The 14994-nt window shown below is 36.9% G+C and overlaps 1 protein-coding gene across 10 annotated transcripts in view; it reads right to left on the reverse strand.

Moving 5' to 3' along the window:
* Positions 1 to 14994, reverse strand: part of DST (dystonin) — a 273488-nt gene that overhangs the window by 5500 nt on the left and 252994 nt on the right. For 8 of the 10 annotated variants that reach the window (XM_041477345.1, XM_041477347.1, XM_041477354.1 and 5 more), the window contains 11 exons: positions 11739 to 11882; positions 10723 to 10911; positions 9962 to 10091; positions 9002 to 9165; positions 8517 to 8679; positions 6897 to 7051; positions 6662 to 6736; positions 5801 to 5818; positions 2706 to 2823; positions 1224 to 1292; positions 276 to 475 (listed from right to left, as the gene is read on the reverse strand). In XM_041477345.1, coding sequence (XP_041333279.1) covers positions 276 to 475; positions 1224 to 1292; positions 2706 to 2823; positions 5801 to 5818; positions 6662 to 6736; positions 6897 to 7051; positions 8517 to 8679; positions 9002 to 9165; positions 9962 to 10091; positions 10723 to 10911; positions 11739 to 11882 — 1425 coding nt within the window. The remainder of the gene's footprint in view (positions 1 to 275; positions 476 to 1223; positions 1293 to 2705; positions 2824 to 5800; positions 5819 to 6661; positions 6737 to 6896; positions 7052 to 8516; positions 8680 to 9001; positions 9166 to 9961; positions 10092 to 10722; positions 10912 to 11738; positions 11883 to 14994) is intronic. The other 2 variants (XM_041477352.1, XM_041477353.1) reach the window with 2 other exon arrangements.

A 14994-nucleotide genomic window follows, 5' to 3' on the forward strand; every position in this document is an offset into this window, starting at 1 on the left:
GAGAGGTTTGTTGATCTTTCAGAGCAGTTCCCAAACTGCTGGTTATCTCACGTGGCACCTTAAATGTAGAAATTCTTCTACCGCCATGTTGCAAACAAACAGTAGAGAAAACATATTGAAAACACTCTCACATCTACCCCAGACTATGAAACAAAATGGAGATACTTTTTCTCCATCAGCTAGAGAAAGCACCAAATTACTGGAATGAGGAAAAACCCAAAGATTCAATCTCTATCCCATTTGTTAACCAGTGCAGTTTTTAGGTTTCTCCTTACCTTCGGTGTACTTGTAGTAACAGCCTGAGGGGCAGCTGCCTGGCCAGCTTGACTTGACAGAGAAGTAGATCTGTTGGGAGAAGCACCTCTTGAAGAGGGTCGTGATCTACGGCCCCTTGGTCGGAAAGCTGCCATGCTCTGACTGGCACCGTCTGCCAAAATGAATTTTTCACGCAGCTCCACGTTTGTCCTCCCTTTAGCTGCAAAGAGAGGTGTTCATTGACTCAGATATGAAAGCTGTCACAAGGCTGTTTATTGCCATTTTTGCCATGCCAACTCCAACACATTTTAACAATAAATAAAATGCATTACTGTGCAATGCATTTATTTTAGACACAGAAGAGTTATGTGCAGGACTCACTTATTCTAATACTTTATGCCAGCAGGAATGAACCACTGTCAAAGGAAGTCAGCGTGATAATGGAATGCTCAACGTGCTAAATCATTGTTAATCAATCAACTATTAATACATAGACACAACCTGATGGGCAGTTTTGCTAACTCTACAGCTATTCATAATAAATAATACTTGCTTGGACGTTCTAGAAGAAATTACAGGAAAGCAGCAAATATATTTATTCAAAACTATGAAGTTATGTAGTTTGGCAACATGCAATGATGAACATAAACCCAAACTATGATGAGGTAATTGGTGGCTAAGCACTCACACACACACACACAAACACACATACAAGAGAATGTTCTGCATGAATAAATGCAAGACATGTTAGCATTTAACTGTGTCAGTGTGAATGGCAATTGTTTTTGAAACACTCTTCAAGCGTGTCAAAAAAATTAGCTTGCAAAGCACCAGCCCATGTAGGAACATGTTAAGCTAAATATGAGGGGTGAAGCATATAGCTAAAAGTATACATATATTTAAAAAGCGGGAAGGAAATTAAGAGAGAGAAGAAGAGGAGAAGGAGACAAAGAGAGGGGTTTGCCAACCTATAGTAGGCTGAGTGGTAATTGAAGAGTTTGATTCCGAACGTAACATTTTACTCCCGTGATGATGAACTAGAAAAAATGACACAGGACATGGGTCACATTAAAGAAAATCGTTAGCAGGAGAAGAAATCAAGTACAGCAGCTGCATATGCGAGAGACTTGGAGCACCGGGCCAAAAGACAGGACTTGAGCAAAAGCTGTCCCTAAGTGTTCTGAGGTGAGTTCTCAAAGGTTTCCCAGGCAAAAAGGAAATGGCGTTTGGACAGACAGCTACAGTCCCAAGTATACTTGTGTAGCAGCGGTATTTATCTGCTGACATAAAGAAGTAATACAAGCTAAAGATATTATATATGACTAGGTGCAGTACTTTTCTAACTGTTTATGACAACAGTTCTTTGTAATATGATTCATCTGAATGCACAAGGAGCGCTTGGTGGAAATGCAAATTTGCTAAGTGAAGTGGTTTAGTAAAAGTTTGGACCTGCATCACTGATTTCAACCAGGCAAGGATTAGCAATGCACAACATCCAGTGATGTTGATTTTACAGAGTCATCTTACAGGTATTCTTTTGACCCACTGTGTTGACATCTGCTCACATATACCCAAGAAAAAGGGTCCTTCTTTTATTCCTTTCTACTTCTATTCCTCAAAAGTGCAGAGTAGTAGAAAATAAAATGTGTTTCAGAAGATCTGGCTTCATTGAAGGGTTAACTTGGTTAGTTCTGTTGTACCCCAAACATTTTTCTCAGGTCTATTGATGGGTAGAGTTGTTACAATTGATTCCTACGTCAACACTGAAAGATATAATACCTAATAAATATCCAATAAATTATTGGAATTCCTTATTACAGTCCTCAGTGTTGTGTACTGAGAAAACAGCTCATCTGATGCAACGCCCTGGAGGGCTCAGTGGTAGAGCACTCCCTGCTCCCACAGAGCACAATGTCCTCCGGACCAGAACATTTTCCACTTGCTTTGTGTAAGGCTCAGGGCTCTACAAAGTGCTTCTGGGGAAGATGCCAAGGAAAAGACAAGGTTACAAAGGTAGAGACTGAAAGATTGGGAAGAGTCACTGGCCAGAGGTTTTTGTGGTGGTAGTGTTACTCATCAATTGAATTGCCTTATTTTGACTTATTGTGTTGCTGAGAAGGTTTTATTGGACATTTCTGTGTGCTATTTCTGCCAAGTCATACAAGCCACTTACATACCATAAAGTCTATTTGGGCTAAGTTCAGTTCTTACTTACACCACTGTAACACTGAAGGAACTGTGTAGAAGACACCACAGTTTTTCCAGACACACATCAGTGCAACTGAAGAGGATCTCAACCATGTGATTTAAAGTTCACAAAAATGTGACATTTAGTGAGATGATGTTTACAACAACTGGCATTTTATACAAGTCCATCTCCATCCTGAGACAATGAATGGTGACTGCATCCAAATAATATGCTGCAAGTCTTTAACAGTTCTGTTACATACCACGGCAAGGATCATTTTTCACTAAGAACTCATCAAGTGCCATCCAGCCACCTCCAACACGGACCATGACTGTACTTCTCAGGATACGAACAAGGCGCAGTTGTTGAGAGTCACCAAACTGCAATAAAAATCAAATGACAGTCTGAGCTTCTCAGGCATTCAGATGCAGTTCAACACGGATAGGTTAAAAAAAATCAGACATTTAAAAAAGTTTATTTTGATATTTAATAATTAGTAAATGCTAAAAAAAATCAATTTATTTATGCAGATTATTAAAGCTGTTAAGATTTCAAATCAGATGGCACTGCATTAATCAAAAGAAGATGGCAGGATGGTAAGGAAGAAACTCAGGTTTAATTTTATGTTTGATTCTCAAATGTCTGAGGTCATAAAAGAAGCAAAATTAGTAGTACATTATTTGATTGGTTACAGTCTGCTTTTGTGCAAATTAAAGAAAACCTATTGGCATTATTTCACTGGTAAAATCTTAAGCAAACATTCTTCTGCAACAGTCTTGATTTTTAATGCTGTCAGCTGAAAGGAAGGCAGCATCACTTCAAACAATCAGCATATAATCTGGAAATTCAATGTGTTATGAGTGTTGGACAGTTCTATCAATTGATTAATTTATGGGAATATTTTCAGGTATAGCACTACAGTGCTGACACTGCTTACCTATAGCAAGGTGCATGTGAGGAAGGGAACATTAAAGAAGCAATGAATGATTAATAACTATAATTATGTTTGTCATTCCTCTGACTACACATCAAGGTTCTTCACGATACAGAGATGAAACTCTGTTTCATACTAAGTCTTTGTATGCCTCCTTTGGGCTGATGACCAGGCCTAATGCATATTTTGCTCTTGAAACCTGTGTAACAAAACCTGTACGCAGTACCTTCACTCAAATTTGGATCAAAGAAAGCATGATCAAAATGTTGACCTCACAATCTCAAGAAAACTAACCAGAAGAATTCAGTACTTTAAAGCCAGCATTACTAAAATATTTTGATACCATATCACCAGGCCAAGTGCAGTGCACCCTCACACAAACATGCAGAGCACTCACTAAAACCAGTGAGAGTTGAATGCCCCTCTTTGGGACAATCTCTGACCCTTGGAGAAGGCTGGCCATAATTCAACTGTACCTACTTGCTCCAGTGAGGGGACTGAACAAACCACACAACAAATGTGCTCCCTACTTGTTAGATGACTTTAGTTGTTTGGTACTATTCAAGCCAAGAAGAGAGAATAAGTTTAAAGGAATATTACTTTTAGGAACCAAACAAAAGCAAAGCTTGCTTCTTAATTCAATGATAAATTGTATTTGTTATAAGTAAGAACATTCACATGAGCATTATTTCTAAGAGGTTTTAAATAATGCATTCAATATGTGCCAAACAAAGAACCATTTTATATATGTAGATCACAGGTTTTTTTCCAAAGGCATCCAAATTAACACTGTTTATTTTCATTGGCTTGTTCCTACCAAATTTTTTTCCTAGTGATTCTGAAGATAGTATCCTTCTTTTTTTCTTTCTTTTTTCCCCATCACAGCCTAATTAGTCAGTCAGACCCCATCAGGCAACTACACCAAGGGTCAAATACAGTGTGCTTTGGAAACTGCCCAGCTAGCTGAGGTTAATTCAGAAAGCGAGGCTGGAAAGTAACACGGTAATACAATAGTACCTATCACTGCATTTCTTCTTATGGTAACTCAGTTGATTTCCTTCCTAAAATAGCCTGGTACAACTTTCTTTAAACAGTATTTAACATTATTTCAAATAACCAGAGGTAAAAACATAAAGGAGTTTAAGCTACAAAAAGGCCTGTTCTTGACAATAGCCTGTAGGTGCCATTCTGCATCAGTAAGAGTTTCTCAAGAAATGCTCTATGTTCCCCAGATCTGAGAGTACTGATGATAGATAAGAGGATTAACATAATTTCAAACAGTTCTTTCAAAAAGAGACTTGTTCTATAAGTGGAAAATATTTTAAATTATTGCTTAGATGTATTGCTTGAGGCATGTGGCAAGGTTGCGCTATACTTTCTCCTATACTGCAACAGGCTCTGCTAGTAAACAAGAGTGCACCCACATTTTCAACACCTTGAGATTTAAAATGGCTATTGCTATGATGCTAGCATGTCCAGAACGGATTACATCTGTTATTGCCTTTCTAAAAGCGTAAGACTAACCTGATACCTGGCTTGCATAAGGTGTTTCCATTCTTACTGGGCAGATGAGATTTAGCACTTCAGGAAGCTGTGTATCAGTGAATAGCACAGGTGTAAGCACTGGGCAGCATCTCCTCCTGAGGGAGGACTCACCAGTGACCCAGCTGACACAAACTATTCTTAAACACAGCTCCAGCACATTATAGACTTGCCACAGCTCCTTGAAAACACTTCGGGAGAGGGATTAGTCTACATGGGAACAGCAATTTTATTTAGACTAATTCCAAAATATGTATGTAAAGATTCACTGTGTTAGGAAATAAAATAATAACTGTCAGCTAGGTTCTTAATCAGTCTGCTTAATTGCATAGAGACTGTACCATTTTTTTGCAAAGATCAAAGTATTTTTTGTGCAATTTGCAATAAATAAGTTATAAGACACTGGGATCTGTTTGCCATGATTAGCCTTTAACCAAATAGCCTAAAAGAGACAATACAGAATTTTGAAGGGTTTGACTATAAAACTGATTAGATAATCATAATCTCAACAATTGCAGTTTAAATGCTCAAGATTTTTCGCTATGGGAATTGCTGCTGACCATTATCTGGTTCCTTTAAAAGTAATCTCCTTAATGAGGAAAATGACTAAAGAAAGCAGGGAGGGATTGTAGAGGAGGGACCCTGAGACAAGGAATGCTCCATAGCATTTAAAGAAATACCACAGCTGACCAGCAATGAATTAGCTGAAAATTAAAGGATGGCAAGAAGGCTGACCATTGCAAGCTTAAATCACTATGTGTTAGGAGGAAAAAAAAAAAAAAAAAAAAAAACAAAAAACAGAGAGAGAAAGAGAGAGAATAACAAAAAAACAAAGCAAAAAAACCCAAAAAAACTTCATAACACATTCCACTGGTTTATACCTGATTTCCCAGGAAGAACTGATAAGAAATGAAAAATGGAAGAAAGACACGATTAGTTTACAGGAAATTCTCTACATGACCTAGAACACATGCAAACTAACACATTAGGCATTCTAAATAAAGTATCTACTTGAGAGATGAGCAGGTAGCTAGCCATCCAGAGACTGAATATTGGAAAATATTCAAGGCCTTCGTTTCCTTCCCATTGCTGTTTCTGTGGTCTTTTAAAATCTACAAGTACTTATTAATCTCTCTTAGCCAAATATTGCATATTTTACCTCAAATTGTTCTGGTTATTGAATCCAGGGGTAGCAGATCTTTCTCTACTGCGTGATATTTATTTTTCTGTGATCTAAAATAATTCTGCAGGTATCTAACACTTTGCTGATATTCAGAAGTATGCATGTTCCAATAAAATGACAAAAGAGTGTAAAAATGATTGAATACACTTTGGTAAAAGATTTTTGAAGCACAACACAATAGCACAAGAAAATACCAGTCACTGTTTTTAGGAAACTAATAGAAAATCAGCTACAGTTTAAACACTTAAGGTATCTAGGCAGAAAGATCAGATTTGAGGATATATTGTACATATGTATGGATGTGTACAGATGTGTGCCATTAGCTCTTAAAAATTCCTATGACTGAAAACAGCTTCAGTAGTTTGAGTGAAAATAAACACAAGCACCAGCAATTTTCCAGATTTTTAGTCTATATGCTCTAACAAGAAAAATTTAGACAATCTTAAAGAAAATGTATAATTGTTGTACAAGATTCTTGTGAATTCATTTTGCCTAATTCCTTGTGTAAACCATGTCATATGAAGAAAGCTGAAAGAATTGAGGTCCTTAAAAGACTTACCCTGTACTTGTTATCCCCAATCTGTTCCACTTGAAACCGTTTTGCACATTTACATTTTGCTACCTGCCTTGTAACCTGCAAAAAACCACAACAGGATAATTACTTTAAATGTCACATTTCCAAAGATTTGTGTACCTAGTAAGCTTCAAATTAAATAGGAGTGAAAATAAAGTGAATTATTATAGAATATAACTCCAGTAGAACAGAATGGAACCTAAGAAAACAGAGAACATACCTCATCTTCAATTTTGTCAGCATCTGTAAGAGGCTTGTATGCATCCTTGTTTGGATGAAGAGCTGCTACAAATTCATAATAGTCAATATATCCATCACCATCTCTATCAAAAATGTCTGCAACAGCACTCATTTCAAGTCGGCTTGTAGGGAACTCTGCAGGACAAAGACAGCAACACGATTTTTTTCACTTTTCAATCCCATTACAATGAGAAGCTTTATCACAAATATTAGAAGGTGATTAGGCATTTGGTGACAGACAGTGCTTATGAAAAAAATAAGAGCATTCAAACAAGTGAAGGAGTATTTCTGAAAACAACCCCAATCTCAATCTCCAGTGTTAGCCAGATATTGGATTAAAATGAGTACCATAGTGTGGTTTAAAGACATAGACAAAAGCAAGGGCACAGATTGAACTGTAAAATATATTGGGGGAGGGGGGTGTGTGTTAACATTTTGACCTTCAAAGTGCATAAAACACCAGAAATTAACAAGACAAATAGTGAGGGAAGGTCAAGCAAGCATTTCAGTGCTGATTAAATCTGGAATGTGAAGCCTTCTCAATGCAGATCCACGCATGGTGTTTCATGAAGTCCTCCTTTAAATGAAGTTCACAGAAGAGATTCTCAATGAAATGGTCAAAGAAAAGTGATGAACAGGGATTATATCAGGAGTGTTTGGTGGTCATAATAAATTGATACCGAGTTAAAAAAGTAAACCATTTAACCTCTTTGTGGTATTAGATTTTTTTCATGATTTTATATTAATTCAAGCAAAACAGCAATATTCGCATATAGTGATCCTTTACTGCATTTCCTAAAGCAGGGGGAACACACACAGAGTACAATATTTTCCTACTGCGTAACACCAAAATGAAATGCTAGAAGCAGCCCAATTCTGAATCATTACTGTTCAAAGCAAAAGTCTCGAGGATGTGAAGATAAAGGATTATTTTAAATATTAGGTCCTTATCTGTTACGAGTCAGTTCCTAGAAGGAAATATGATTACATATATGATGTGGAAGACTTACATTACCACCATAACTAAGGAATATCGATCCACCAGGAAAGCTAGGAAAATTCCTTTGTAGTTTGACTGCTTGGCATTTTAAACCTTACTATATAGGTATATGAATATTGTCATGGCTCATGGAAACACTGGTTTCAAAAATTACAGTTTCCTTCTATAAATGAAACTATTCTATGTGTAAGTTCTTTAATAAAAATCATCTGATCCTATGAACTGATTTTGAAAATCATCTATAGGGTACATAAGGTACTTTTTACTATTATGAGTAATCAATCAAAAAGTAATTGTTGAAGTAGCTAGTGTACTATAGGAATGACAATCTGAGTTCAATAAACCAGCAAACTACTAATTAGGCAATAATATAAATGTGGCATTTGTAACCTGATTCACAATGTAAAAAACTAGAAAGAATTTCTAGAATCTAGAAATATTCTCAAGTAAAATAATTACGAAGTAATAATAATGAATAAATTCAAAAAGGAAATATGTGACCTTCTAACACAATAAAATGCACAGGTCACACTATCTAGACAGTAAGATTTCATGAGATGCTTGTTCCAAGTTCAACATTACATTAATTTTAAAACTTACTTGAAGAAAGAATTCCATCAATGAATTCCTGTCTTGTAATCTTTCCATCCTGATCTTTATCAATCCTCCTAAAGAAGTCCATCACTCGAGACTTCTTATGGTTCATCCATCGCATGTATTTTTTCCTCCAAATATCAAAATCAAAGTTGGCAAATTCTCTCAGCTTAATAAAAAACAGAAAGAACTTTATTCAGCTGAAATCCATGAATCAAGAACACCAATGACATAGATACCATCTGCGTTTTGTTGAATAATTGATTTTTTGAGGACCTATGCAAGCATTTAAATATCTCAGCTCTCCTCATTTAAAATGACGATGACAGCTTTTAAAGCACATTAAAGCACATGTATCACAGTGTTTTCAGTTAGCTGTGTCATACAGTATAATATAACAAATATGGAAGTTGTTCACAGTATTGGAATTTAATCCAGGGTAAAGAAAATTATGCAAAAAGTATGTACGCTCTGTACAGTGCTTTTCTGACCTCTTCAAGTCTGTCCAAAGCATCGTTAAGTTTTCTTCTTCTTTCCAATGCCAGAAGCCAAACTTGCTGCCATTTGCTGACTAAAAGGTTTACCCGTGGATTCTTGGTTTCAATTTGTGCCTGGGCTGCTGAGGGATAAATGCCTGGTGTTGGGGAACGCTTTCCTGTTAAAACATGATAAAAGGCATAGGGCTCACCCAGTTCAAACAAAACAAATCTTCACATGAAATGCACTTGACCTTCCTAAAATTATTCCTTCCTGTCCCAAATAAGGAGGTCATACCCCAGGATGATTCCATGTAGTGGGATTTTTCTTCTTTTTTTTACCATTGCTGGGGAACAACCCAATGGTGGTTACAGCCTCTTTTATCTAGCCAGAAGCAGCTAGTGAGGGCTCCACTAGTCAAGCTGCAGTTTACATCTTCATAAATCTCTGAGTTGCAAAGTAAACAACCTCATTTTAGAAGCAGGTTCCATGTATGGGTAAGTATAAAATACAATGGGTAAGTATATCTAAAAATACAAAATGCAATTTCCTCACTTGATGATTCACTTTCCATTCAACTTCACTGAATACACTTCTAACTGGATTAATATAATTTTATAGACAGTAAGAGTACAATTTTGTCTCTACATCTCTCTGTGAAGTTGTCTGCACTTTCAGATAATGGAAGATTTGCAAAGAGTCAGCATGTACTTGCTCTTGGAAGGGCACAGGAAAGGCTGCACACTTTAAAAATAGCTATTCATGAAGATTAGGACAAAATGTAAAAATACATGTCTGGTCTGAGAAATTTCCTCACAATTTATAAAAAATGAGAGATAATTAGAAAAGTCAGCCAAGAGAATTTTACCCCCTTTCACCAGCAGTTAATCAAACCTATTAGATTATTAGCAATCTGTAAACTTTAGGTAGAGCAATGGTACGTGTGACACACCCCAAAATATGCTGTTACTTACTTCCTGCTCTCCCCTTATCAAGGACAGGAATATGAGATTGTACTGGAGAGGGTTCAAGTGCTTTCCTTTTATAGGTCTTTGTAACTTTATCCACATCAGGCTGTTTTCTGGTCATTTCTTCCATGAATGTCTGCAATCAGATAGAGGGGATCTTAATTAACAATACACAAAAGTTACCAGAGGAATGAAAAACATACACAATAGCAAAACACCAAAGTTAAAAAGAAACCCACAGAAAGACACTTAGAATGCCAGCCTCACAATAAAAACACAGATAAATGTTTTGTAGATAAGAAAAATCAGCAGAATAAGCTTTTAAGATCACTATGGCCTGGCCAATAAAAGAAGGCTAAATCTAAAAATCAATCTGTCAAACTCCTTTTTTAACTGTATCTGGTGAGGTAAATAGAACAGAATCTTGCCTCCAAGATCCTGCTGTTCAGACTGCAGTTCACAGAAGGGAGACAGCTCTGGTGTTTAAGCTGGGGTAAATCTATGAGCATTCGCTACACCAGCAGCTCCCTCTCGCACTTCATAAACCTATTTTTGATATTTAATCAGTAAAGCCACACTGCAGCACTAGATCTAAGGTAGCAGCACTATCATACACTTCATGTGGGTTTTCTTTTATTGCTAATACTATCCTTGCTTGTATTCAATTATTATAAGAACAAACAGCAAAGGAGATTCGCACTTGATCACGCAGCGTAGCTGAGATGTGAACCCCGTGTGAGTGACACATGTCACCCACCGATCCTCACCTGATGTTCAGCTATAAGCGCTTTCACTTCCTCGATCTCCTGGGGGATGACCTCTTTGTCTTTTTCAGTTAGTGTAGTCTCTGCCCACTGCAACCAGGACAGCAAGGCTTCCAGCAGCTCCTGGTTAGCAATGAGTCCAGCCAGAGCTCCTGCCAGTCTCTGTTGATGTTGTTTAGCCCATGCTAAGACCTTGACAAAGGAACCAATACATGAGTATGTGCACATCTGAAACTCTTCACAATGTATTTAAAATTGCTCTGCTAACTGTAAACCAAGAGCTACTTCTTAGGCCTACTCATGTTTGTGTATCAAAGGTGTTAAATGTAGTGGCTGATCACTAACAGTAGCTAGGTAACTAGAATTCCTACTCCAACACATTTCTTCCACAGATATTCAGGATTAGGTGCTGCTAAACACAATAACTAGCACATTCAGGCAACATATAAGAATTTTAACTGTATGTGTGAGTTAGTGAATCACATAGGATTTGGTGTCACTTTTCCTCCTGAAGCCACACTTTGCTGTCACCAGTATTTTGTTCTTCTTTAAGTTTAATATAAAACAGAAAATATTACCTTAACAGCTGAGGGTACAACCCACCTGTAGCCACTTAAATAATTTAGGTATCTTCTAGATTAAGAATATGTTGGACTGAAATCCTCTCTAATATAATCAGAAAGTCCTTCACATTTGCCCTTGTATTTTCTTTCCTTTGTAACTTTTCAATTTCCTCCTAGAAACTATTGGTTTTCCTCATTTGGGAAGTGTCAGACAGTATTTCCTTTAATACATACAAACAAAGGAGCTTGACCATCTGCTTTAGCTCTTAAAGCCCTGTAAGTTTTGAAAGAAAGCCTAGGGAAGCACAGTATTCACATCCATCACCATGGGTATTTTAAATGTTTAGTTCTCAACAGCTGGATCATTTCCTCACAGTGTAACTACCATGTTAGCTGTCAGCTGTGTTCTAATCAAAGATGGACTGCTGCAACGAAGATGGTTCAATATATACTGACCTCTTCAAACCTGGCTCTGATGATTGTTATCCAGTGCTTAATGGTGGTGATGGAGTCTGGGTGGCAGATAGCCAGAATAGCTTCTCCCATACCTGTTGCTTTATTCAGTTCTGCCTTTTTCTCTTCCAGTTTCTTCATAAATTCCTAAAACAGAGGTAATCATTTTAATTAGATGCTGATAAAATTTGCAAGAGAAATCTGAGTGCATAATCTGGAAGGTCATGAGCCTCTTAACTGCTCAAGCAGATTCAAATTGCAAGAGGAAAGTTTCACTTGTATGAGAAAAGCTTAAACTGTTTAAAAAGCCTATTCCACATAAAGTACTAAACAAAGCTCTAAAACCTTATCCCAGCTTGCTGCTCCTTAAAAGCCCACCACAATCTAAATCCTTGGAAGATGCATGCCCTTAATAAAAAAACAAAGGAAAATCACAGCATTTAGAAGTGCTGTAAACCAGCTATATGATGGTTAGAATCACTATTGGCAACATTTCAATGACTTGGTTTGTCATTTACAGTAATTCTTCATAATAAACTATCAAGCTCCTAGCAGAGGCTGGAAATGTCCAACTACAATTGCATGCTCAGAAAAGATGACAGAGTTCAGGAGCAGCTCTACTAAACTAACACAAATGTGACAACTCAGCAGCTGAGGGGGAGAGACACAGCATGTGGAAAAAATCTCGTAAAAGCAGAAGGATGTTTACAGCTTTAGGCATCCAAGCTCATAGTTATTGGTATGCCAATGATAGCAGGACTAGAAATGGATGTGGGGGAGAAAAACCAATAAGAAAAAGCAACTGAAAGGAGGACTTTCCCATCCTTTCTATAGCTTTCATTTCTTTCTCTTTTTTTTCTTTTCCCTTTTTTTCCCTTTCCCTTTTAGTTTTGTTAAACATTGCTACTACAATGGTTTTACTTTTCTGCCTAAATGTTACGCAAGTCTGTGTGTCTTTATGAGCATCCTTAACTAGAACTGCTAATATCTCTCAGTGCTTAGTGGAAATTTTTTTATACTTTAACATCTTTAATTAGACTACAAAATGGAAACATGTCTCTGAAAGCTTAACTCTTCCTCTCTCTGGCCATAACACCATTTGTTTTGGATTAAAGATGAAATTACAGATGAGCCAAGTCAGGTACTAGACAATTCAAAATCAACAAAACATTGTAAAAACAGGTTCTTCAACAGCTCATAATGCCATTATCCTGTGCCTTTACAAAGTAAGTATGAAGTTATTATGAAATAAAGTGAAAATATAATCTCTTCTACCTTGTTCTAGAAGCCTGGAATATGTAGGCTCTATATTTAAACGTATTTGTTGCTAATTGAGTTTGATTTAAGCTTTAATTATTGCCAGAGTTTAAGACCCAAATTGTAATAGCAAACCCTCTCTCACAAAAACACATGCATCCTTACAGTATTTCAGTTCAACATGCTTTTGGAAAAGCTGAATTGGATTATAATGAGAGATTACCAAAACAAGCCAGAGGCAGGTGGAAAATGGGCAAAAAACCCCCATTGTGTTCTCCTGCTCAGCTGTACTACAGTATTTCAAGAACTAAATCTATGACACACAACTCACAGTGTATTAAACTCTCCCTAATTTTATTGAACTCTGTGTCAAACCAGTGACACAGACACATTTTCAAAAGAGGAAATGGGAGGCTTTTCACTGAGCAATGCAGTGCATTAACCCACTAGAGCTCTCAGTACCATTTGGATAAAATACTGTCCTGAAGAAAACATTTCTACATGTAGTTCAATACAAATGCAATAAAACTATTTTACAAAAATCACAGTGGCAAAAGGATAATACATTTCATATTTATCTAATAATTTCAGTCATATGTTTTTATTATAGTATGCAGCATTATAATGCATACATGGTGTTTAAAAGTAATATGTATGTATTCTTCCTTTATTTTCTTTTTGTTTTCTTGAAAGCTAATGTTATAAGCTTAAAAGGAGAGATAACCTATTGAGAAAGATTGTGAGTGGTAAAATTGTAGTACCATAATCTTTCTTAGCTTGAAAATTTCTCTTTCTATTGCTTGCCCTTTGTGAGGAAAATGTGGTTGGGAGAAGACATTCTAAAACCTACTAAAAAGTTTAAGTACAGTATGGCCACATCTAACACTAAGATTGATTGTGTTGTGCTAGCTATCATCCTTCCCAGCTGGACAGGGTTTCTCAAAGACAAACTGCTTTGAGGTTCCAAGTTATGCTTCAGCTTTGGCAGCACAAATTTTAAAATTCGTACAGAAACATGTTGCTAATCCATCTACAGTGTGGAGGAAGACATTTAAAATTCTATTTTTTAATTATTTCAGTGGACCTAAGATTTCTCTCAGCTCTCTTCTCTGTAGTCAAAAGATTAAAAAAATCAAATAAAAGGGAACTGGTGAAGTACATGTGGAGGAAAGGCAGCTAAAAGACATTTTACTGAACAGAGACATTAAGTTGCTGCTGCCAGCATTAGTCAACACACTGTGAGGTTGCTACATCAGCACACACTGATGTATATATACATTTGATGTATACATACATTTGCCAGCTTAGGACTAGCATTCAGTTTCCAGAGCCCTAAACTAAAACTGAAAACTTTTTCAAAACATTGCATTTTAAGTACATTGGAAATCCCTCAGTTAAGAACCATTTCATAGTCCTATCTTGCATGTACTCCTCTGCATAATAATATTACCAATCTCAATTTAAACAGGATGCTTTTCCAACCTCCATTCTATAAATTTTGCTTTAATTTTCTTCAGAGCAATGATGAACATATCCAGGACTTATAACTTGTTCCATAACACTGTGGGCACTACACCCTTGGTACGATTTTGTGTAGGCTGCCCTGTGCACGTTTGTAGCCTCCTGTTTGGACAGTGAACATTTGACCTCTATGATCCTTACTTAGCCAATTTCCCATTTCATTACTGCAAAGTTAGTTTGATGGCCTATGAACTACTACCTGCAGTGCCTATGCCACTGCAATACTACAGCTGCCAATGCATGCAGCTACTACAGCTGCCAATGCACGTGAAGTATGGCAGCATGCTGCTTCACCATGACAAAAAGTTCATGGATGATAACATCATTCTGCTGACATTTTCAAATGACCTTGCAAGAAAAGTCTATTTAGGTCCATGGTGCTAAGGAGACAGATACACTTGTGCTACTGTACCAGTCTGTGTGGCAATTACAGGCGTGGTGTACTCCACAGAGGGACTTGCATCTGTCTCTAAATCTTTAT

The sequence above is a fragment of the Pyrgilauda ruficollis genome, unplaced genomic scaffold, assembly GCF_017590135.1.
Source record: "Pyrgilauda ruficollis isolate IOZ18807 unplaced genomic scaffold, ASM1759013v1 scaffold40, whole genome shotgun sequence".
Lineage (NCBI taxonomy): Eukaryota > Metazoa > Chordata > Aves > Passeriformes > Passeridae > Pyrgilauda > Pyrgilauda ruficollis.